Source organism: Onychostoma macrolepis, chromosome 13 (genome assembly GCF_012432095.1).
Source record: "Onychostoma macrolepis isolate SWU-2019 chromosome 13, ASM1243209v1, whole genome shotgun sequence".
Lineage (NCBI taxonomy): Eukaryota > Metazoa > Chordata > Actinopteri > Cypriniformes > Cyprinidae > Onychostoma > Onychostoma macrolepis.
The window spans coordinates 12,236,275-12,260,272 of NC_081167.1; the positions used below are offsets into that span (position 1 = coordinate 12,236,275).

General features: G+C 36.9%; 2 protein-coding genes across 8 annotated transcripts in view; both read left to right on the plus strand.

Annotated features, from left to right (window-relative positions):
* The window catches only part of dctn1b (dynactin 1b), a 35,053-nt gene extending 13,588 nt beyond the window's left edge, over window positions 1-21,465 (plus strand). For 4 of the 7 annotated variants that reach the window (XM_058796382.1, XM_058796378.1, XM_058796379.1 and 1 more), the window contains 25 exons: window positions 4,031-4,048; window positions 5,572-5,592; window positions 5,707-5,880; window positions 7,479-7,676; window positions 7,758-7,962; window positions 8,670-8,748; window positions 8,843-9,002; window positions 10,093-10,197; window positions 10,279-10,470; window positions 10,594-10,707; window positions 11,674-11,826; window positions 11,936-12,096; window positions 12,243-12,411; window positions 13,155-13,223; window positions 13,299-13,511; window positions 13,610-13,771; window positions 14,392-14,523; window positions 14,607-14,732; window positions 14,814-14,956; window positions 15,078-15,247; window positions 18,730-18,842; window positions 18,937-19,123; window positions 19,205-19,278; window positions 19,360-19,449; window positions 19,533-21,465. In XM_058796382.1, the coding sequence (XP_058652365.1) occupies window positions 4,031-4,048; window positions 5,572-5,592; window positions 5,707-5,880; window positions 7,479-7,676; window positions 7,758-7,962; window positions 8,670-8,748; window positions 8,843-9,002; window positions 10,093-10,197; window positions 10,279-10,470; window positions 10,594-10,707; window positions 11,674-11,826; window positions 11,936-12,096; window positions 12,243-12,411; window positions 13,155-13,223; window positions 13,299-13,511; window positions 13,610-13,771; window positions 14,392-14,523; window positions 14,607-14,732; window positions 14,814-14,956; window positions 15,078-15,247; window positions 18,730-18,842; window positions 18,937-19,123; window positions 19,205-19,278; window positions 19,360-19,449; window positions 19,533-19,670 (3,366 nt within the window). In that variant the 3' untranslated portion in view covers window positions 19,671-21,465. Of the gene's footprint in view, window positions 1-4,030; window positions 4,049-5,571; window positions 5,593-5,706; window positions 5,881-7,478; window positions 7,677-7,757; window positions 7,963-8,669; window positions 8,749-8,842; window positions 9,003-10,092; window positions 10,198-10,278; window positions 10,471-10,593; window positions 10,708-11,673; window positions 11,827-11,935; window positions 12,097-12,242; window positions 12,412-13,154; window positions 13,224-13,298; window positions 13,512-13,609; window positions 13,772-14,391; window positions 14,524-14,606; window positions 14,733-14,813; window positions 14,957-15,077; window positions 15,248-15,359; window positions 15,495-18,729; window positions 18,843-18,936; window positions 19,124-19,204; window positions 19,279-19,359; window positions 19,450-19,532 lie in introns of those variants that run through there. The other 3 variants (XM_058796384.1, XM_058796383.1, XM_058796385.1) reach the window with 3 other exon arrangements.
* A 223-nt stretch (window positions 21,466-21,688) lies between these two features.
* si:ch211-132e22.4 (ovarian cancer G-protein coupled receptor 1) lies at window positions 21,689-23,235 on the plus strand. Its single transcript, XM_058796386.1, has one exon. The coding sequence runs from the start codon at window positions 21,840-21,842 to the stop codon at window positions 22,749-22,751; it is 912 nt and encodes a 303-aa protein (XP_058652369.1). The 5' UTR covers window positions 21,689-21,839; the 3' UTR covers window positions 22,752-23,235.
* The last annotated feature ends 763 nt before the right edge of the window (window positions 23,236-23,998 follow it).

Genomic DNA, 23,998 nt, shown 5'->3' on the forward strand with positions numbered 1-23,998 from the left:
TGAAAGACTGAGCATTTCCTTCCCTCTGAGACAAACCTTGTACTGCAGCCTGGCTTAGCATTAACTGTCATGTCATAAGATCACCACTGAAATATTGGACTTGAAAGCCGTGTGTGTGCATCCCAGCGTTTTCTTCTAAATGTCAGTGCTTGGGGTAATGCTATTTAGGAGGTTATCTAGTTCAGGCTGTCAGTATGAATTGCTTGGTGCTCTTGCCCTGAAGTTGAAAGTATAAATGGACATTAATGGAGAAGAGGACCTGTGTTTAACTGTCTTAAACCTTGATTCTACATAAATAAACTCAGCATAAATTTGGTAATTGAAACAACAGTTGGTAAATGTGGGGTTTATGTTTACTTTATTGCTTAAAGCTAAAGTCACAGTGAGTGTTAAGCTTTTACAAGCTGCTTTTTGCCAATTTTAATAATCCACCGAAGTTACTTAATCTTATCCCATGGATTAAACCATGGTGGATCCGTGAATAACTAAAGAAACTCAAAAAATCTTTGTAGCGATATGGCCAAAATTTATATCACGACAGGCTGTATTTCTTAATTTCAGTCGATACAATATAATTCCGATATCAATATGCTGCAGAAAACTGAAAAAAAGAGTGAGCAACAACAAAAACATGTTGCTGGAGATGGGTTTATTGAAAATGCAAATTCATTCTCTGCCAGCAGGAGGCGCTTTTGGAGCGGCAGAAACAGTGGTTTCCCCGGTAACGGCTGCAGTGCACACAAAACAGTGCTGCATTCATGAACACTACTTTATATCAGTTAAAAAAGAAAAATGTCATCGCAACGTGCTCATGTTTTTCCAATGAAGTCAACCGCCACAAATGGTGATTAATGGTGATGTATATTGAAATATCGGAAATGTGTTTCAAAATCATGTCACCGTTATTAAAAAAATTACATTGCGGTAAATAGTCTATTGATATTGAATTATTGTCCAGTCCTAGTAGGAATCCAAAATTATAAAGAAAACAACACAAAAATGTGCAAACATTGTATATAAAATATAAATATAGGTATACAGCCCAGTGTAAGCTTTTGTAGCAGTGAAAGTTTTTTTTTTCTGAGAGTGTATAATATAATATACAGTGCCCTCCAAAAGTATTGGAACAGTGAAGACAAAATTGTTCTTTTGAATTCCTTTGAAATGCTTTTCCCAGCCTTTAATGTGGAGTCAAGACATTTGCAAATATGATGAAAAGATGAATATGAGTCAAAACTACAGAATGTCACATTTTATTATTAGCCGTTTCAACACATACATGTTTTACCAAAAAAAAAAGAACAGCACTTTTAGAGTTCATCCCACTCATTGATGTGAGCATAAGTATTGGGACAGTTAAACATAAGGCAGATGTAAAAGATTAAAAGATATTATTTAGTTGCAGATCCCTTTCGCACAATCACAGCAGTGAGTCTGTGACCCATAGACATCATAGACTCTTGGTCTCATCCTTTGAAATGCTTTTCCCAGCCTTTAATGCAGCCAATTCCAATTGTTGCTTGTTTTGGGGAGTTTCTGCCTTCACTCTCCTCTTCAGCTGGTGAAATTCATGTTTAATCAGATTTAAATCTGGAGACTGACTTGGGCAATCTAAGACTTTCCATTTCTTTGCCCTTATAAATTCCTTGACTGAACTGGCAGGTGTTTTGGGTCATTGTCCTGATGCAATATGAAGCACTTCCCAATCAATCTGGTGGCATTTTCTTGAATATTGGTAGGCAAGATGGTTTTGTACCCTTCCAAATTCATTCTGCTACTGTCACCATACATTAAGTCATCAGTATAGTTGAGAGGGCCTGTTCCAGAGGCAGTCATGCATGCCCATGTCATGACACCACCTCCACCATGCTTTACAGATGAGGCTGTATGCTTGGGATCATTGCAGTTCCCTTTTCTTCTCCACATTTTTGCTTTCCCATCACTTAGATAAAGGTTCATCTTTGTCTCATCGGTCCATAAACACAGTTCCAAAACTCTTCTGGCTCACCTTTGTGCTTTTTTGCAAACTCTAATCTTGCCTTTCTATTTTTGGAGCTGGTCAGAGGTTTGTATCTTGCTGTGTAGCATCTGTAACTCTGTGTCAAAGTCTCCTGAGGACAGTAATTTGTCAGAGCATCACCCCAGCTTTCTGGAAGTTGTTGGTGATTTTACAGACACATCTTTTAGGGTTCATTTTCACAGCTTTTATGATTTGTCTGTCATCAACTACTGTTGTTTTCTCAGCCGATCAGGTAGTTGTTGGTTGCTGGTGTCGTCAAAATTGACTTCCTCTTTTCTTTTAGCATCCAAATTGCTTGCTTTTCCCTCAAAGTCAGCTCCCTCATCTTCATCCTGGTTTGTGTGTGTCATCATCGAATGCAAGATTCAGAATGCAGAATCAATGAAAATAACTGATGCGACACATTCCCTGCTTTTAATATCTGAAGAATTAATGCAACAGGACATAGCTGATCACTTAGAAAGACCTGTGAGGCAACTGTCCCAATACTTATGCTCACATCAGATAGGAGGATGAAACTCTAAAAGTGCTGAACTTCTTAGCCTGTAGAACATCTATGTGTTGAATCACCCAAATAATAAAATGTGACATTCTGTAGTTTTGTCTCATATTCATCTTTTAATCATATTTGTAAATGTCTTGACTCCACAGCCAACAGAGCAATTTTGTCTTTACTGTTCCAATACTTTTGGAGGGCACTGTATAATACAAATATACTGTAAATAGCATTGTAGCCTATCTGTTAATATGAATAGCATCTAATGCTAATTTTTAAAAATATATATTTTTTAAATGTTATTTTTAGGTTTATATATATATATATATATATATATATATATAACAAAGTGTTACATCACAAAAAAAGGTTCTGTGATAAAACGCATTCAAAACTTTGCAACAAGCTTCATTATATGAAATCTGTAATATTAGGTGTTAGTTCTATTCAGCACTAAGTCACAAATAATAAATGCAGGCGGTTCATATGACATGACAAATGAAGACAGAATGCAGAGAGATAACAGTGAAGGTCCAGGATTATTTTTCATGTTTGTTCATCCCTCTCTCTGTTTTCTACTACACATCACTTTTCTTTCTTGCAGAGCTGTAATGTGATATATCAATCTGTCTCCCTCCCTCCCCACTCCGTTCTGTAATGGATCCTCAAATAACGATGTGCCTGCTCTTATAAACCGCAGTAATGCATTTAAAACCTTACAGAAACACTTAAAATTGTTTATAAAGAACTAAGGGTAAGACTTTACAACAAGTTCCCAGTACGTAATGTAACTAACATTAAATAACAATATTTTTGGGTTTACATATCTATATGTGTTAAACTTGTGTCTAAGTTTAAACTATAAGTTGCTAAAACATGGTCTGCCTGCATTCACAGACTGGAGAGCCCATAGAGATACTAATGGAGTGTTGCTAGGATACGAGCCAGACTCCCATCAGTCCCTCCCTCTCTCCCTCTTTCCGCTATTGTTCCAGCCTGTCTCTCTCTCGTCTGGAGGGAGGGGTGGATGTGTAGTGATGTAATGTGCTTGCTAGGCAGCCGTTGGCACAGCAGAGAGGCACTGAGAGCTTACGAGTGCAGAGAGCAGGAGAGCCAGAGATGGATGCAGACAGAGAGAGGCGGCTACTGTTTAGCAGAGCCTCAAGGACAGTGTTATAATCAGATAAGTGTTTAGAAAGGGGCTCGGTTCAGTTCCGGTTGGAAAAAAAGGATTTAATCACTGCAGTGCAGGAGAGGAGAGTCATTTCAGCTGCAGCGGAGACAACCTGCAACACCGTCGCTGTGTGTGTGTGTGTGTGTGTGTGTGTCTGGCTAGCACTTGCCAACTGCTGTATGAGTGTGTTTGTGGCTTTGCTGTGGGCTTGGCCTGCTCTCATCTCGATCTGCTGTTAATGTGACTGAATCCTTCTTCCTGCTCTTTTTCTGCACCTGGTGTGTGTGTGTGTGTGCGCACCTGTTTGTGTGTTTCCTCTTCAATCGTCAATATGAGACAGGCACCTACGACTCGTAAGGTACAAAAGATTGTTTACTACTTCTGTGGCATGCAAAATGCTCAGTGGTTTATTGTCTAACTGATTTTGGAGATGATTTTCTGTTTGATTGTTGGTATGTCAGCGCATGTGATAGGTTGTTTCCTATTGTTAGTGTTTAGAGAGTGATTAGTACATTTTGTTCTGTTAATAGGTGACTATAACTAAAATGATCTGATGATGTACAGTGGCCACAAAAAGTATTTAACCTAAAATATTTGAATGTTTTTATATTTTAATACAGAATATCAAAATGTGGTATTTATGTTAAATGAATAAAGCAAAATCATACCTTACAAGTACAAGTTTGTTCTGATTTCAAATAATAAAACAATAGACATATGGTTCAAAATTATTAGTATTTGGACACTTTCTGGTTAGTTGATCATATTCATAGTTGAAATTATTCAGTTCCTGTGAAAAAAACACTTATGTTGTTTTTTTTAATTTTTCTTCCAGTGGAATGAAATTCATAATTTGTCTTTTAGGGGCACTGTATGTATATACATTATATTTAAAAAAATGGGGTCAGTAAGATTTTTTTTGAAAGAAATTAATACTTTAATTTAGCAAAAGTGCATTAAATTTACTGAGAGTGACAGAAAAGACATTTATGATGCTACAAAAATGTATTTAAACTATTTATTTGAACTTTCTATTTGGCAAAGAGTCCTGAAATAAATCACGTTTCCATCAAAATATGAAGCAGCATAACTGTTTTTAACATTGATAATAAAAAAAATCTTAAGATGCAAATCAGCAGAGAATGACTTCTGAAGGATCATGTGACACTGAAGACTGGAGTGATGGCTGCTGAAAATTCAGCTTTGCATCACAGAAATAAATAAAATTTTAAAATATATTAAAACAGAAAATAGTTATTTACAATTGTAAAAATATTTCGTAATATTGCTGATTTACTGTTTTTATCATAAAGTAAATGCAGCCTTAGTGAGCAAAAAAACTTATTTAAAATCTTACTGACCCCAGTCTTTTGTGTAACTTATGTAACTGGCATACAGTTTAAAATTTTTTCATATTATGTGTATTGTGTTTGCCATAAAATATATGTACAACAGGTTTATATCAATAACATGAACTCTACAACAGTACAAACATGTGCTGACCGTCTGTGCGTGTATGTGTGCATGCCTGTATGTAAACGAGTGTACTTGTTTGACCCGGTTGGTGCCAGGCACTCTGCTTTGCGGGCAGACAGATAGTGCCATAGAGCGGGTTAGTGTTTGACTCTTTATGTGCTAAAAGAACATTTTTGATATTAAAGACACAAGCAGAGCTTATCATCATGTGATGGAAAAAATTGTGCAAGTCGTTTATTGAGACTCACACAGATTCTTCAGGTCTTTTTTAATGCATGTGCCTTTTTTCTGTTACTAATCTTTACTATATATGTGTTTTCTCCTATTTTTCCTTGATTCTCTATTCTTCATCTGTCTACTGACCTGTGGTGGTCATATATCTGTATACGTTTGTCTTCTCCTCAGACCACCACCAGAAGGCCCAAGGTGAGCTCAGTCCTGCAGGTCTCGTCTGTGTGTGCTTGTGTTTGCTAAATTAAAGTTCGTAGTTGATGTGATTCATTGGAGAGTTTTTCAGTGATTTCTGCATGTGTCTTTCAGCAAACGCGGGCTGGAGTGGGGGTGAAGGTGGGCTCAGGATCAGCTTCTGCTGGAGAGATAAGCAGCAGTGAACCCAGCACGCCTGCCCAAACACCACTGGCTGCTCCAGTTATACCTTCACCTGTGGGAACACTGCCCTCACCCGGCGCTCCTCCCATCCCGGGACCCACCAAGGTCACACATGGTTCCAGACACAAATATAACCACTACTTTCGTTCTGTGTTAATTTTTAAACTAGAATGAGTCGCAGTATTCACTTTTGCATCATTTTCACTGCGAAAATGTCTGTAAAGGTTTTTAGTTGTCAAGGTCACAGATGTAATGAAAAACTCAGCCAAAGGCTATTGATCTGTTTATTGATTATAAATGGGTGTTTTTTTTTGTTTTGTTTTTTTACTTTGGGTGAAGTTACAGTACTGTTCAAAAGTTTGGGGTGGGCAAGATTTTTTTAATGTTTTTGAAAGAAGTCTCTTATATTAACCATGTTTGCATTTATTACTACAGTAACAAAATAAAAATTGTGAAATATAGTCTCAAATTAAAATAACAGTTTTTATTTGAAAACATTTTATTATTAAAATGTAATTTATTCCCTTCTGCTGAATTTTCAGCAGCCATTACATGATACGTCAAAAATCACTATAATATGCTGATTTGCTGCCTTAAGAAACATTTCTTACTATTAATGTTAAATACAGTTATATTATTTTATAAAATATAAAATAAAATAATTTAATTTAAATTTAGTTTTTGAAGGATTCTTTGTTGAATAGAAAGTTTAAATGAACAACATGTATTTTATGTATATAAATAAATGCTTTTACTAACACTTTTGATCAGTTTAATACATTCTTACTGAATAAAAGTATTAATTTCTTTAAAAAAAAAAAATCTGACCCTGAACTTTTGAACAGTAGTGAATGAATGAATGATTTTTATTAGCAAAAAAGTTATATAGACACATTAAAACGGTCAAGGGAACTCTTTATTTTTTCATACATTCATTTATTTTTACTACAGTTCAGATGACTTTAAAAGATTTTATTATCTAACCTTGTCCCAGGTTCAGACATTCAATTTTAAAAATATTAAAATCAATCATAAAAATATTAATTAAGTTGTTCAAAATGCTCAATATTTTTAAAACCATGATCTAAACAATGAGTAAAATCATCAAAAACCATTTACATTTTTATATTGTGAAAATTATTTATACAAAATTGTAAAATTAACAACATCTGTCACAGAGTTGTGCCACATTTTCCATCACACGGAACAATTTTGCCTGTGATAAAGTTTTTTGCAAAGTTAGTGTACTTATAAGGGAGACAACAGTGTCAGTAAAGAGCTTGAGATGAAATTTGAGACATGTGATGTGTGAAGAACACGAATGAGGGAAAAATAATGGAAATGAAATGTCCAAATTCTAACATTTCCAAAAACTTTTAAACACCATACATATTTTGAGATGTAATAGAAATGAATGAAAAAATTACAGAATTCTCCATTAATGTATATATTTACACTTTGTTAGTGGACAAATCAAATATGCTAGTAGTGAGAGAGAAATAGTGTGTTATACGAGATTTTGGTTTTTTAAAAGTCCACAGGGCCAAAAGTGCCAGTAGTTGAAAAAACACCCAAATCATTTAGAAAGTTCAGAACTATTGAGCAACAAAAACCACAGCATGACTTTTCTCTGATATTCATGTAAATGTAAAAGATCTCTTACAGTGTTTGCACTCTGCATGCATGCATGCACTCTCTTGCAGGAAGAGGAGTCACTGCGTGCCCAGGTGAAGGATCTGGAGGAGAAGCTGGAGACGCTGAAGATGAAGAGGACAGAGGACAAGGCAAAGCTGAAGGAGCTTGAGAAGCACAAGATTCAGCTGGAGCAGTTGCAGGAGTGGAAGAGTAAGATGCAGGAACAACAAAATGAACTGCAGAAACAACTCAAGGAGGCCAAGAAGGTATCAAGTTACTGCACAGGAATATATCATGATAAATGTCAGAGTATGGATAACGAAAGTGGCTGATATCTTGTTATGTAGGAAGCTAATGAAGCTCTTGAAGCTAAAGAGCACTACATGGAAGAGATGGCAGATACAGCAGATGCCATTGAGATGGCCACACTGGATAAGGAGATGGCTGAAGAGCGGGCCGAGTCACTGCAACTGGAGGCTGACGCTCTTAAAGAGAGAGTGGAGGAGTTGACCATGGACTTGGAGATACTCAAACATGAGATAGAGGAAAAAGGTACAAACACACCTAAACATACGCTACTGTTCAGAAGTCTGGGGTCACGTAATATATAGTTCAGTCATGAAACTCTAGATGGCACAGGCTGACGAGGTGTTAACGTAACTGATATTCGTTTATTCAGAGTTAAACGACTTGGCACAAGCTGATTGGTTCATGCTGCATATGCAGCCAATGAGCTTACTGCCTTGCATTTATATGGCTGGCTAGCATTCACTTCAGATTCCTGCAGCACACTATCAGAGTTTCTCTGAAACCCTCCACCTTCCCCAGCTCCACCTGTATAGATTTGCTACAGGGTTATTTTATATGCTATTTGTGCAGCAGCAGTATGTCTTAAATACTCATGGCACCGTATCGCCATATGCATTGGCAGTAGCAAGTTCCTGTACTTGCTTGCAGCAGCAGCAGCAATAATCTACAACTACAGCAATAACCAACAGCAATTCAGCAGCAGCGTAGCAGATCTATTCTGCCAAAACCAAATACATTAATATTGTCATATCCATCACCATGCTAAAATGTTCCGAGTTGTCATGACTGAAATGTCTTTACTGCCACTTTTGATCAATTGAATTAATGTATTATATTCTTTACAAAAAAACAAATGTTACCGACCCCCAAATTTCACAGTACATGTACGTGTTAGTATTCATTGAAGACCACAATATGTGCTTATTAACCTATAAAAAATTGGCCTGCAGGATCAGATGGAGCAGCATCTAGTTTCCATGTGAAGCAGTTAGAGGAGCAGAATGCTCGACTGAAGGAGGCTTTGGTGAGGTGAGTGTGTAATGAGTCCCATGGTTTACATCAGTGTTGTTTGATTGTGGTTGTGCTCTGTGAAGATCATAATATCAACTGCTCTGTGCATTAGGATGCGTGACTTGTCTGCATCAGAGAAACAAGAGCATGCAAAGCAACAGAAGCTAATGGAAAAGAAGAATTTTGAGCTGGATGCGCTGAGATGCCAGAAAGAGAAGCTACAGGAGGAAATGAAGATGGCTGAAAAAACAATTGATGAGCTCAAAGAGCAAGTGAGTCATGCCACTATTAAAACTGAAAGATATTAGAGTTCACTATATTTCTGTGACTTCAAGAGATATAATTCATTTATATAAATATATGATAAATATTATAATGTTACATATTAAAATAATAATATATTATAATATTTGTAATAATATAATTTTATTTTTATTACTATTATTATCTACATTGTAAAATAAATATAATAATATTTTTCAAGAGAAAAGTCCTTTTGCAACACTGGACATTCTAGTAACATTTAACTACCCTTGCAAAAAAATACTCAGGTGAAATCATGGTTCAGTGATGATAACATATGGTATATCATTGAACCATGGTACTGAATGAATATCATATTTATGTACCATGGTACCATGTCCAAAAATGCATGACGATATCATAAGGTACGTACTTCAAAGAATACTATGGCACTGAATACTATAGTGCTTTTCAATGAATGCCATGTTTTTTCCATTGCAATTTCATAGGAAAAAAATATTTCAAAGAAATGTTTTACATTTAAATTTTTTAAAGATTTATTTTTGGCATTTTTATTAGTATAGGACAGTGTAGAAAAGTGGGAGAGAGAGAGGGGGCGGGATCGGGAAAGGTCCTCAAGCCCGTAGCACAAGGCACTATATATAGACACGCTGCCCACAAGGCTATATTATATTAAAAAATGAAAATATAAAATTATTGTCATTGTTTCGTGTCTAATAAAACAGAATAATACCATGGCATACTTTTTGGTGCTATTTGTCAGTGCAGTAACATAAATTGTCTCACGATATGAGTAATTTTATTTCACTGTAACAATATTTATCAGACTATTGTTATTTTTGCTTTAAATATGGTCTTTATGATATCAAAAATTTTTATACCATTGAAATTTCATGATTCTTATCACCAGTGTCATCACAAAAAAAAAAAAAAGAATTGTATAATCACATGCATAAAAACACTGCATATTCGTCACTGTGTAAATTAAATATATATTTCTTATTATTAAAGTTGCAAAAGTGATTTAGTCAAGATCAGTGAACCCCTAGTCATAGATGTGGTAATAATCACTCTAATATGTGTGTGCTCGTGTGTTAGGTGGATGCTGCTCTCGGGGCGGAGGAGATGGTGGAGATGTTGACGGAGCGTAATCTGGACCTGGAGGAGAAAGTACGGGAGCTCAGAGAAACTGTCACAGATCTGGTGAGTGTTTGAAGAGTTTGTGTAGAAGTGTATGCCATGATGTAACAGTATACTGAGGTTTGTGTGCATGTGTTGATGTAGGAAGCCATCAATGAGATGAATGATGAGCTGCAGGAGAATGCCAGAGAGACGGAGCTGGAGTTGAGAGAGCAGTTGGATCTGAGTGCTGCCAGCATCAGGGAGGCGGAGAAGCGGGTGGAGGCGGCACAAGAAACGGTGGCAGACTATCAGCAGACCATCCAGAAATACAGAGAGCTCACCGCAAACCTGCAGGTGCTGAACATACAAACCACAACACATTAATACGGCTTAAAATGCAGACCTCACAAATCAAATGGGACACGTACATCACACAGTTTGTGTGTGTATCTGTGTGTGTGTGTGTGTGTGGAGCAGGAGGTGAACAGGGAGCTGATGAGCCAACAGGAAGCTAGCACCGAGCAGCAGCAACAGCCTGCAGAGATCTTCGATTTCAAGATCAAATTTGCAGAAACCAAAGCTTACGCCAAGGTGAATCCACTGAACACTAACACAGCGTTTCCTGCACTGCTATTCTTATTAAAACATCCAGGTAATAAAATGTTCATACAACCACTTTATTAAAAAATTGCTTCTTTTTATGTAGTCCAGTGATTTTCAATAAAGAGTTTGTTTGAACAGATGAAATTCACAAACTAATTCATGATTTGTTTTTCGTTCGTTTTTAATGAATCAGTCTGAACTGAACACAGGAGTCATTGGTTTTTTGAATTTTGAATTGAATTGTCAGATGATTAATTTCTTCACTGAACTGCAGAATTATATTGAACTCAAAATAAGCCAGAGGTTAACAGCTGTCTTTTTATTCATATGACATTGTTTAGCTGAGTAGCAATAAAATACACTAGTCAACATTTGAAGTGGATCAAAAAAGTTCATCAAAGTTGTCCTAAGACAAGAATGCATTTTGGTTTAGGTTTTAGGACAACTTTAATGAAAGGTTTTGATCCACTTCAAATGTTTATTAGTGTATATTACTGTTCAAAAGTTTGGGGCTTGCAAGATTTTTAATACTAGCACATTAATAGCACATATATGTTAAAAGTGTTTTTTGAAAACATTTATACTTGTTTTACTAAATAGATGTTTTTTACTTTATTTTCATTAGAATGATTATTCTAGATTTTGAATAATTTCTGAAGACTGGAGTAACGGCAGCTGAAAATTCAGCTTTGCCATCACAGGAATAAATGACATTGTAAAGTATATTACAATAGAAAATAATTGAAATAGTATCAATTTTTTACTGTGTTTTTGACCAAAAGCATTAAACCTTCTTTCAAAAGCATAAAAATTCTTACCTATTAAATACTAGTTATTGTTTGTGTTGTTAGAGGATGGATACCCCCTGCTGGCAAAAATAAATAAAGAAATAAATCCTTTAGGAAACACTGCAGATGTTTGTCTCTCATAATGTATGTCTGTTTGTAATTCTAGGCCATAGAAATGGAGCTGCGTAAAATGGAGGTAGTTCAAGCTAACAGACAGGTGTCACTGCTGATTTCCTTTATGCCTGACTCCTTCTTGAAACACGGAGGAGACCATGACTGTATCCTGGCTCTACTGCTCATCCCACGACTCATCTGCAAGGTGAACGTTCTGAATATACATGTTGCTAACCACTAAACCATGGTCATTCCAATCTGCTATATGCTTTTTGTGAGTTTCGGTTGAATGTGTTTGTGCATGTGTGCTGCAGGCAGAGCTGATCAGTAAGCAGGCTCAGGAGAAGTTTGAGTTGACGGAGACGTGCTCTCAGAAGGCTGGAATGAGAGGAGCCGTCGGAGAGCAGCTGAGCTTTGCTGCTGGACTCATCTATTCTCTCACACTGCTACAGGCAACACTGCACAAATATGAACAGTCAGTTTGCCTAAACTTACACTTTCTACCATCTTCAAGAGCATTAAAGATCTCATGAAATATATTAATGAATGGCATTATTTTCTGTTGACATATTTCCTGAGCACCTCAAAAGGCATTTGCCTCTCTTTATCTGTCTTGTGCAGTGCTCTGAGTCAGTGCAGTGTGGACGTGTACAAGCGTGTGGGTTCTCTGTACTCCGAGATGAGCGTTCATGAGCGATCCCTGGATTTCCTCATAGACCTCTTATACAAAGACCTGCTGGATGAAACAGTCAATGTGGAACCTCTTACTAAAGCTATTAAATACTATCAGGTATCATAGCGTAATGTTATTTTGTAGCACCTGCATTGCAGAGCTGTAATAATATTCCTCATACATTAATATATTTTCATTATTTTCTACAACTAATTCCAATAATTCACTCATATGCTCACCGAGACAGCATTTATTTGATCAAAAATACAGTAAAAACAGTAGTGTCGTAAAATGTTATGACAATTGAATTATAATTGAACATTAAAATGTGTTTTATTCCCGTCAAGCTGAATTTTCAGCCTTCAGTGTCACATGATCCTTCAGAATTCATTCTAATATGCCAGTTTGCTACTCATTTCTTATTATCATCAGTGTCAAAATAAACAGCATTTATTTTAAATGGATTTTTTTGTAATATTATAGATGTTGTTAATGCCACTTTTGATCAATTTAATGTGTCCATCCTTGCTGAATCCAAAGTATTAATTTCTTTAAAAAAAAATTAGATGTTATTGTAGAGATCTCAAATATATCTCCTTGATGAAAACTACTGACGCTATCATTGCTATTGCTATATTATTCACATATGACATTGTGATTGGTCAAAGTTATAAGCTGACATTCTCATACCCATCTGACAGAAAAAAAGATGTTCACTCAGTATCATGACTGCAGCAAAGTATCTCTGATGCCGCATTTACAGACCAAAGCTTGAAACCTAAACTTACCTAGTGGTGAACTACTATTTGTCTTTCAAGCAAATAGAACTATTTATTGACATGCATTTCTCTTTGTTGTAGCACCTTTACAGTATTCATCTCGCCGAACAGCCTGAGGACTGTACCATGCAGCTAGCAGACCACATCAAAGTAAGCAACTCAACAAAAAGAGAGGAACCTGGATCGGTACACATACCTTTAACACATCTTCATGTGTCTGTTAAGTTTACCCAGAGTGCTCTGGACTGTATGGCAGTAGAGGTGGGGCGTCTGAGGGCCTTCATACAGACAGGGCAGGACGAGGAAGCGTTTTGTGTGCTGCTGAAGGATCTGGACACTTCCTGTAGTGACATACGACAGTTCTGCAAGAAGATCCGTCGTCGCATGCCAGGCACAGACGCACCGGGCATCCCAGCTGCCCTCAGCTTTGGACCACAGGTAATGTGCACCCCTCGTGTTCATATTATGTATACATTAAATTGTTTATGTGTTTTTGATATCCAAGCCTTCCGTTGCTGGGGTTTATGTGCGTGTAGGTGTGCGAGACCCTGGCTGAGAGCAGAAGGCAGCTGGCCTGGGTGAATGCAGTGCTGCAGGAAGTGGCAGCGGCAGCCGCTCAGCTTATCGCCCCTCTCAGCGAACATGAGGGACTGCCAGCCGTCAAACTGGAAGACATGGCCTTTAAAGCAGCTGAACAGGTATACAGTATTTCGGTGAATCTTGTGAAAACAAGTCTGGCTCACCACAAAAAATAAATAAAAATAACATACAAAACATTTATGACTTTTATGTTCACCAAGACAGCACTTATACACTCTTTAAAATAAAGGTGCTTAAAAGGATCTTCACAGGGATGCCATAAGAACCATTTTTGGTTCCACAAAGAACCGTTCAGTCAAAGGTTCTTTAAAGAACCATTTCTTTCTTACCTTTTCATAATCTGAAGAACCTTCTTTCGCCACAAAGAACGTAGAGAGTGTATGATCAGTAATACAGTGGAAACTGTAACATTTTGAAATATTATTACAATTATAAATAACTGTTTTCTATTTTAATATATTGTAATTTGTATAATGTAATGTAATTTTCTTCTATGATGGCAAAGCTGATTTTTCAGCATCATTACTCCAGTCTTCAGTGTCACATGATCCTTTAGAAATAATTCTAATATGCTGATCTGCTGCTCAAGTAACATCAAGAAACAACTGTGCTGCTTGATATTTTTGGGAACTTCTAAGTTTTATTTTTTATTTTTATTCAAATAATATAATATAATAGCGAATGGTAATGTAGTTATCTGTTGTTGTTTTTTTTCCAGATCTATGGGTCACAGGGCATAAACGCTCAGGAGTGTCTGCGCCAGTCATGCAGTGTGGTCATTGCAACAATGAACAAGATGGCTACTGCTATGCAGGAGGGAGAATATGACTCTGAAAGACCACAGAATGGAGTAAGTCTGAGTTCAGTCTGACTGTCTAACTCTACGGCTATGAATCTTTGCACTTGTGTTTTAATATGCATGTATTGTTGTAGATATCTCCTGTGGAAGTCCGAGCAGCGGCACTAAGGGCAGAAATCACTGATGCTGAAGGACTCGGCCTCAAACTTGAAGACAGAGAAACTGTCATCAAAGAGCTTAAGAAATCCCTTAAAATAAAGGTAGAAGAACTCAAACTCAGACATGCCAAGAGGCGTAAGATGAAAAAGCTTGAAATAATGCGAAAATGGACTTGTTTCTAGGGAGAGGAACTGAGCGAGGCCAATGTGCGTCTCAGTTTATTGGAGAAAAAGCTGGACAGTGCGTCTAAAGATGCGGATGAGCGAGTGGAGAAGATCCAGACGGTCCTAGATGAGACCGTTTCGCTCCTGAAAAAGAAGGAAAAGTAAGAGATGACAAAGAGGGTTGTTGCACATAACTCCTAATGTGGGTCTTAATGTCCCAGTATAGTAATGGGGACATTATACTGTAACAAATGCTTTTAATATGGGTATTATAATCTGTAGGGAGTTTGAGGAGACCATGGATGCTCTCCAGGCTGACATAGATCAACTAGAGGCAGAGAAATTAGAGCTTAAGCAGAGAATCAACAGCCAATCAAAGATGACCATGGAGGGCCTGAGAGGAAGTCAAGGCTCTGGCATCGCCTCCATTGTGACTTGTGGCATCAGTGCTGGTAAGAGACAGATAAGGGAATCAGTTTAACTTCAACACTAAGCTAAAATGTCTTTCTTAAGTCTTTATTTTAAACGGTCTAATATGTCTTCCATTGTTTGTATTCCTTTTAGAAGAGCAAAAAGGTAAATTTGTTGTCAGTGTGACTTTTAAATCTCTCCTCTCTCTGTTCCTCCCACTCATGGTCTCTCTGTGAGCTGCATGTGTGCATGAAAGTTATTCTTGCTTATATTGCCCTTTCACAAGTTGCATGTACTGCAATCAAGAGCCATGCAATAAATGACCATAACATGGTGTAATTTATTGCACAGAATACTTGATTATGATTGGTCAATCATGACATTCCTGTCTTTAATATATTTAAGTAGTATTCAACAGTGTAGTTTCCTTCCTCACAGCTTGCGTGTTATTTCATGTCTGCCATAAAACTCTCTCTGCACTCTTTCTTCTCATCTAATATAATATGTAGCCATCTAATAAGTATGATAATGTACAGACAACTAGACATTAAATCAAAAAAATCCTAATTACTTTTTATAAATAAATAATAAATATATATATTTTTTTTTTATAATGCGTATTATGACTTACATATATACTTTGTAAATCAGTGTAATATTTGAAATCTCAATTAATGTATCCGTTTTATCATCTCTATTTAGTGAATGGATTTAATATTATCCACCCAGAAAATGCTCCCTTTGAAATAATATAATATTTTAATAAACACTAACATGGCAAATGTTTGGGGTTGGTACATTTTTTTGTTTTTTCAAAGAAGTTCACCAAGGCTGCATTTATGTGATAAAAAATAATGTAAAACTGTAATATTGTGAAATATTATTAAAGGGATAGTTCACACAAAAATGAAAATTCTGTCATTAATTACTCACCCCCATGTTGTTCCAAATTCATGAGACCTCCGTTCATCTTCGGAACACAAATTAAGATATTTTTGATTAAATCTGAGAGCTCTCAGATCCTCTATAGACAGCAAGGGTCCTAACACGATCAAGGTCCAGAAACGTAGCAAGGACATCGTTAAATATAGTCCATGTGACATCAGTGCATATCATACCGGATGCGCTGTTTTCATTCAAATCAAAGAGTAAATATACGTAGAAGACGCATCCGTGTGGCGCGGCTAACACAGAAGAGCGTACGCAGTTTCCGTCCAGCGGATATTCTCCAAAATGGCGCTACGCTGACGTAGAGGAGACGAACTGTTGAATAAAGTCCTTATTTTTGTTTTCTTTGCATACAGAAAGTATTCTCGTAGCTTCGTAAAATTACGGTTGAACCCCTGATGTCACATGGATTATTTTACCGATCTCCTTGCAACGTTTCTGGACCAACGTCTATGGAGGGTCTGAGAGCTCTCAGATTCCACCAAAGATATCTTAATTTGTGTTCCGCAGATGAACGGAGGTCTCATGGGTTTGAAACAACATGAGGGTGAATAATTAATGACAGAATTTTCATTTTTAGGTGAACTAACCCTTTAAATCTTTTCCCATTTTATATATATAATTTTTTTTTTTTTTGTTTTATTTATTCCTGTGATGCAAAGCTGACTTTTCAGCATCATTACTCCAGTCTTCAGTGTCACATGATCCTTAAGAAATCATTTTAATATGCTCATTTGCTGCACAGGAAACATTTCTTTTCATTATTAATGTTGAAAACAGTTGTGCTGCTTAATATTTTTTTGTGCAAACTGTGATACTTTTTTCAGGTTTTATATATATATATGTATATACATACAGGTGCATCTCAATCAATTAGAATGTCATGGAAAAGTAATTCAACTCAAATTGTGAAACTCGTATATTAAATAAATTCAGTGCACACAGACTGAAATAGTTTAAGTCTTTGGTTCTTTTAATTGTGATGATTTTGGCTCAAATTTAACAAAAACCCACCAATTCACTATCTCAACAAATTAGAATACTTCATAAGACCAATAAAAAAAAAACATTTTTAGTGAATTGTTGGCCTTCTGGAAAGTATGTTCATTTACTGTATGTGTACTCAATACTTGGTAGGAGCTCCTTTTGCTTTAATTACTGCCTCAATTCGGTGTGGCATGGAGGTGATCAGTTTGTGGCACTGTTGAGGTGGTATGGAAGCCCAGGTTTCTTTGACAGTAGCCTTCAGCTCATCTGCATTTTTTGGTCTCTTGTTTCTCATTTTCCTCTTGACAATATTCTCTAAGGGGTTCAGGTCTGGTAAGTTTGCTGGCCAGTCAAGCTCACCAACACCATGGTCATTTAACCAACTTTTGGTGCTTTTGGCAGTGTGGGCAGGTGCCAAATCCTGCTGGAAAATGAATTCAGCATCTTTAAAAAGCTGGTCAGCAGAAGGAAGCATGAAGTGCTCCAAAATTTCTTGGTAAACGGGTGCAGTGACTTTGGTTTTCAAAAAACACAATGGACCAACACCAGCAGATGACATTGCACCCCAAATCATCACAGACTGTGGAAACGTAACACTGGACTTCAAGCAACTTGGGCTATGAGCTTCTCCACCCTTCCTCCAGACTGGACCTTGGTTTCCAAATGAAATACAAAACTTGCTCTCATCTGAAAAGAGGACTTTGGACCACTGGGCAACAGTCCAGTTCTTCTTCTCCTTAGCCCAGGTAAGACGCCTTTGACGTTGTCTGTGGTTCAGGAGAGGACAACTGTAGCCAAATTCCTTGACACGTCTGTGTGTGGTGGCTCTTGATGCCTTGACCCCAGCCTCAGTCCATTCCTTGTGAAGTTCACCCAAATTCTTGAATCGATTTTGCTTGACAATCCTCATAAGACTGCGGTTCTCTCGGTTAGTTGTGCATCTTTTTCTTCCACACTTTTTCCTTCCACTCAACTTTCTGTTAACATGCTTGGATACAGCACTCTGTGAACAGCCAGCTTCTTTGGCAATGAATGTTTGTAGCTTACCCTCCTTGTGAAGGGTGTCAATGATTGTCTTCTGGACAACTGTCAGATCAGCAGTCTTCCCCATGATTGTGTAGCCTAGTGAACCAAACTGAGAGACCATTTTGAAGGCTCAGGAAACCTTTGCAGGTGTTTTGAGTTGATTAGCTGATTGGCATGTCACCATATTCTAATTTGTTGAGATAGTGAATTGGTGGGTTTTTGTTAAATGTGAACCAAAATCATCACAATTAAAAGAACCAAAGACTTAAACTACTTCAGTCTGTGTGCATTGAATTTATTTAATACTCAAGTTTCACAATTTGAGTTGAATTACTGAAATAAATGAACTTTTCCATGACATTCTAATTTATTGAGATGCACCTGTATATACATGGCTTTACTGCTAAATAAAAGTATTAATTTCTCTGAAAAAAAAAATACTGACCCCAAACTTTTGAACTGTGGTGTATATACAGAATTTTTTTTCTATTTAATATTTTAGAAAGACATATGAATTGTCTCAGTATTTGTTAACATGTAATGTGTTGTGTGTATGTTAAAGGTGTGTGTGCGGCTGCAGGAGTGCAAGTGATAGATTCTCCACTGCTGACTCAGCAGATTGAAGCTCAAAGACTCAGTATAAAGCACCTGAAGAACGAGAACAACAGACTAAAGGTCTCTGCTGCTGCTTCACAAGTACATTACCCCAGTGCAGGCACTGAAGATTTATTCTCACGTTTGTTTTTGTGTGTGTTTGTGTGGACTGCAGGCAGAAAAGATGCGTGCTCAGCTGGCATCTCTTCCTCCTCTGAACGTGCCAAAGCTGGGCTGGCGAGAGGGCTGCAGGCCTGAGGTGTTGTCTAGCGCCCTCTACCGCAAAACAGACCAACTACTGGATACTCTCCTTCAGATGAGTGCCAATGTGAAAGTGGTGGACATCACAGGGAAATCTCCAGGTCTGTCATAATTACACTTAAAAACAGATTTCTGTTTTTTATAAAGTAATAATTTTTTAGTCTTTGTGTTTTCATGAACAGTGAGTCCCAGTGCGCAGCTCCTAGAGCAAACAGCAAGACTGCAGTCGCTCAGTGACACACTCGATAGGCTTAAGGTAAACCAAAAATGCTTCAAAATCATAAAGTCATCATTAAAATGTCTCCTACACTTATTTAAGCAAGCTATTTCTTTGAAGGATGAGGTTGCTGAACATGTAGTGACTCACAGGCCTGGTGCTCAAGTCTCGTCTGATTTCGCCACTTTTCCCTGCACTTCCTTTGTGAAGGTAAGACAAATATACAAAATGCACATTTCCCCACATTGTTTGGGTCTAAATAAATCCCTCATTCTTTCTTATTCTGCTCTCAGGCAAAAGAGGAGAAGAAAGGAGATGCTGTGTTAGTCGGTCGTGTGATGATGCCTTGCGCCCGAGGGCAGGAACAGGTGCATCGTCTGATGCTTTCAAAGACACAGTTACAGAGAGTTCATTGCCTTCTCCAGACTTAAGATAGCCCCAAAAAACAAACTTACTCACATTCAGTCTTCAAAACAACAGATATAATGGAGAATCTATCTAGGGCCACAAACCAATAACAAAAAAACGCAATAAATCAAGTCAAGCATCTGGAAAGCTTTGATTATATCTACCACACCAAATCTGTAAAATGATACATAAAGGCTACAGATTTCAAACATGAGACATGCTGAGGACATTTGAACAATTAGACTTTATTAACATGGCATGAAATGGATGATTCAGCATGATTTCTGCTGCTTTATACCTGTATCCATTCAATCCCTTTCTTTCTCTTCCTGATTTGGATCCCCATTGATCCATGTTTACAAGTATTTAGCTAAAAGAATTATAGTTCAAATTGTGTATGTGTTTAATTAGTGGTGCTTCCTCAGTGATTTCACTTAAAGCGATAGTTGACCCAAAAATGAAAATTTGAAAAAAATGAAATTTGCTGTCTATGCAGGGTCAGAAAGCTCTTGGATTTCATAAAAAATGTTGATGATCTTAATTTGTGTTCCAAAGATGAATGAAGGTCTTACAGATTTGGACTGACATGAGGGTGAGTAATTAATGACAGAATTTGAATTTTGGGGGAACTATCTCTTTAAAGTTTTCAACTGACGGGTGATAAAACAGGAAAAATGCCAATAAAATGGAGGTAGAGACCCGAGTCATGTGATTTGACCAGTAAACATCCACCCGAAAACTCTAGTAACCACATAGCAATTGCATCGCAACATACTAAGAACAATTGAAAATCTTATCGCATTGCTCTAGCAACTACCTGCAGCACCCTAGCATTGTGGCATCATGTCCTGCATGCACAAGCATTGCTTACATTATCTTCATAAAATTCATGCATTCAAATGTGCATTCTCATTTGTGGTTGTTCGTCGAATTTAAATGGGGCAAAATCCTGTCATTTCAACTGGGAATCCACCCGACTGGAAATTCCCCATGCAGATTTCATAACAGATTCAAGTTGGCCATGTGGATTGGCTGCATTAACCAAAAGGAAGCTGCTTAGTTTGAAAGCGACTTCTGTGTGAGCTGTGGCTTACAAAATGTCACTGAAATGCTAATGTGAATGCACCTCAATTATCAACTGTTTCCATCCTATGATTTGTCATTTTATACATGCAGTGTTTACAGAACCTTCTGAATCAGGAGGCCAAAGGTAAACAAAACCCCAATTTTGGGGCTCTATTTATGTACTGTAAACAAGCACACGTTAAATGATTCAGCGTAGGACCGCTACGTTTTTCTCGTTAAAACAGATCAGACGCTACTTTATCAGTGATTCCTTGGCACAACCCTCTTCATATACTCATAACAGTTACTCAAGTATCAGACAGGAAAGATAATGTATTCTCATTCACATTTCAAATATAATAACAGTCAAAGATTTAAAAGCTCTGTGTGCTTGACTGTGATGCTTGAATGTGCCATGCCAATGTGCTTTTGTAAAGAAAATACAATACAAATTTGAATGAATGATCAGATTTAGTGCCAAGCAAGGGCAGGATAACATCAGGTGAATGCTGCTGTGGGCAAAAATAGAGAAGACATCATATAACAATATTTATTAACTGTTGAATATTTGCTTCAAGAGATTGTCAGTATTCAAGTGGTCTTAAGTTAGCAATTGTTTGCTTTGTTACTATTGTCTAAGTTATTAACCTGTTATTAAACTGTATAAAATGCATACTGTTGCTTACAGTATTGTTGAATGTGTTGGCATCTTATATAATGTGAGTCAATGAAATAAATTATGTCAGAAAATTTCGCATAGTTTGAATTTCAATATTTTAATTAAAAGATTTTTATATATACTTATTTTTCATATGTAACTTTACGCTCCTCATTGGGCCAAACTGTTTCTACAAAGAGCTTGCATAGATAAAACTAATGTGAATACATAGGAAATATTTGCATTGACTAACCAGCAATGAAAGGGCTTACAGGAACAGATCACAGAAGAGCCATAAAAATTGTGATAGCTAAAATATACCGATCTGTTTACCACAGTAAAGAGCCACATAGCTTTACGCATTGCTTACTGGAACTGAAGTACATATTCTTCTTGACATGGCATATAACCAAATGCATCAGCTTTTATATATTAATCACATTTTGGGTAAGAACTAGAAACTACCAGTATGATTCTGCAACATATGGATAACACCACAGTATTGGATGGTAATAACACGGCTCCTCAGAACAATGGCACCATCAATATAGACCACATCGAAGAGATCATCAGATGGATCACATTTGCTGTTGGGCTTCCTGGCATCGGCTTTTCTATCTACCTCATGGGCATGCAAGCAAAAACTGGCAAGGCTGCTCCCGTCTACCTAATAAGCCTTCTCGCATCAGATATCTTCAACATACTCGGCCGGCCAAAGGCATCTGCGGGAGACGCTCAGAAAACCAGTGTGATGAGTACAGACATATCCTCCCTGATATTCTACTTTGGGATCATATCCAACATCGTGTTCATGGTCTGTGTTGCTCAGGACCGATATCTGTTGGTAACCTGTCCACAATATAATGCCTTCTGCGTGAAACTCAAGCAGTCGAGCATGATTTCATTGGCCGTGTGGGCAGCTCCATTTGCAATACTTTTCCTGGCTTACCAAGGATATGTCGTCTTATTCTCCATAGCTCTTCTTCTCCCACTACCATTCCTGGGGTTTTTCTTTTTGGATTCCTTTAGAGCCTTGTGGTGTGCAAGACGGCAAGCACCTGTGACTAACAGAAACAAGATTCTGGGTATGCAGGCGGTCATCTTGTGTAATTACAGTATGCTTTACCTTCCCTTTATCCTAAATACTCTGCTCAAAGCATTGGCTTTAAGCTCCTATGTATACTACTTGGGACTTGTATCTGATCTTCTTCTCTATCTTGGCCCACTGGTGGACCCCTTCCTCTCAATCTTCCTTACAAATGGAATGGGTGACATTTTGAAGGCCTTTCCCTGCTGTGCAAGGACAAACACACAGGAGGAAACTGACTCTGTGAATACAGACACTGTGGAAACAGTATCTGGGATCTTAACTCAGCTCTGAGAAAATTCAAATTTAACTAATAAGAGTTAATTTTGATTGTTAGCATTTTACAGCTTTGTAATAGTTCACCCAAAAATGTCTTAATTTACTCATCTCTCACCAAACATGTATAATTTTCTCTCTTTTTTTGTGGAAAACAAAATACATTTTGAGAAGATTTTGTTTGTTTGTTGTTTTGTTTTAGGGTGCTTTCACACTTGTTCGCTTGCCTGGTCCGAACCTGAGTTCGATTGTTCCCCCTCCCACTGGTCAGTGTTGCCAACTTAGCAATTTTGTTGCTAAATTTAGCAACTTTTCAGACTACCCTAGCAACTTTTTCTTCCAAAAGCACCTAGCAACAAATTTAGCTATTTTTTTATATTTATTTGGCAACTTTTAGCAACTTTTGATAAGTGACTCAAACAATAAAAAGGCATGCATTTTCCATCTAAATTACATAAAGAGGAAATTAAAGATGCTTAGCAGTACACACATCTTTTAACATTAAGTTAGCTGCTGATTGCAATTGTTAAATTTAATAATCATAATAATAGTTGAATAATTGAATCATTGTTCATTTATGATACACCTTGTTAGTAGCTTGTACCTACGATTGTTGATCAGTTAGTACACTGTAAGAAAAATGGAAAAGGTATTATATAGTAATTTTCCAGAATATTATCCGTTATCCATTATCCGTTGTAACCCTGCACTCGAAAACACAAAATACAATACGTAATTTAAAATGCAGGTAAAAAAACCTGTGAAAAATCAGTAAGGAAAATTCATATATATTAACATAGATTGTGCCCTATTTTGCAGACTTTACTTAGAGTGGAGCACACTAAATAACTACTAATACACTGTTAAAAACTATAATTGTTCAGAATGTGTAGTTTTAGTTTACTAACTAATAAGAAAATAAAAATTTTGTAAATTTAATCATAATCATTGAATTATTGAACAATAATTCAATTTTGTATTTAAAAATAATTATATTTTAATATTATATTAGCATTTATATTATTTTACGAACAAATCTAAATTAACATAAAATATATTTTTTGACTGAGATTTGATGTAGTGACAATTTTGCGCCGTGATTACGTAATGACGTCATCGCGCAATGACATCACAAAGTCATTTAGCAACTTTTAGCAACAAATCGACCTTCTTTTAGCAACTTTCCCCTGAAAATTAGTTGGCAACACTGCCACTGGTTTTTGTTCATTCATTGCTGTTTTTTTGGTTCCGAACCACGGTACGTT

Coding starts and splice junctions, on each gene's coding strand:
- si:ch211-132e22.4 (XM_058796386.1), top strand. CDS start 21,840: ATGATTCTGCAACATATGGATAACACCACAGTATTGGATGGTAATAAC.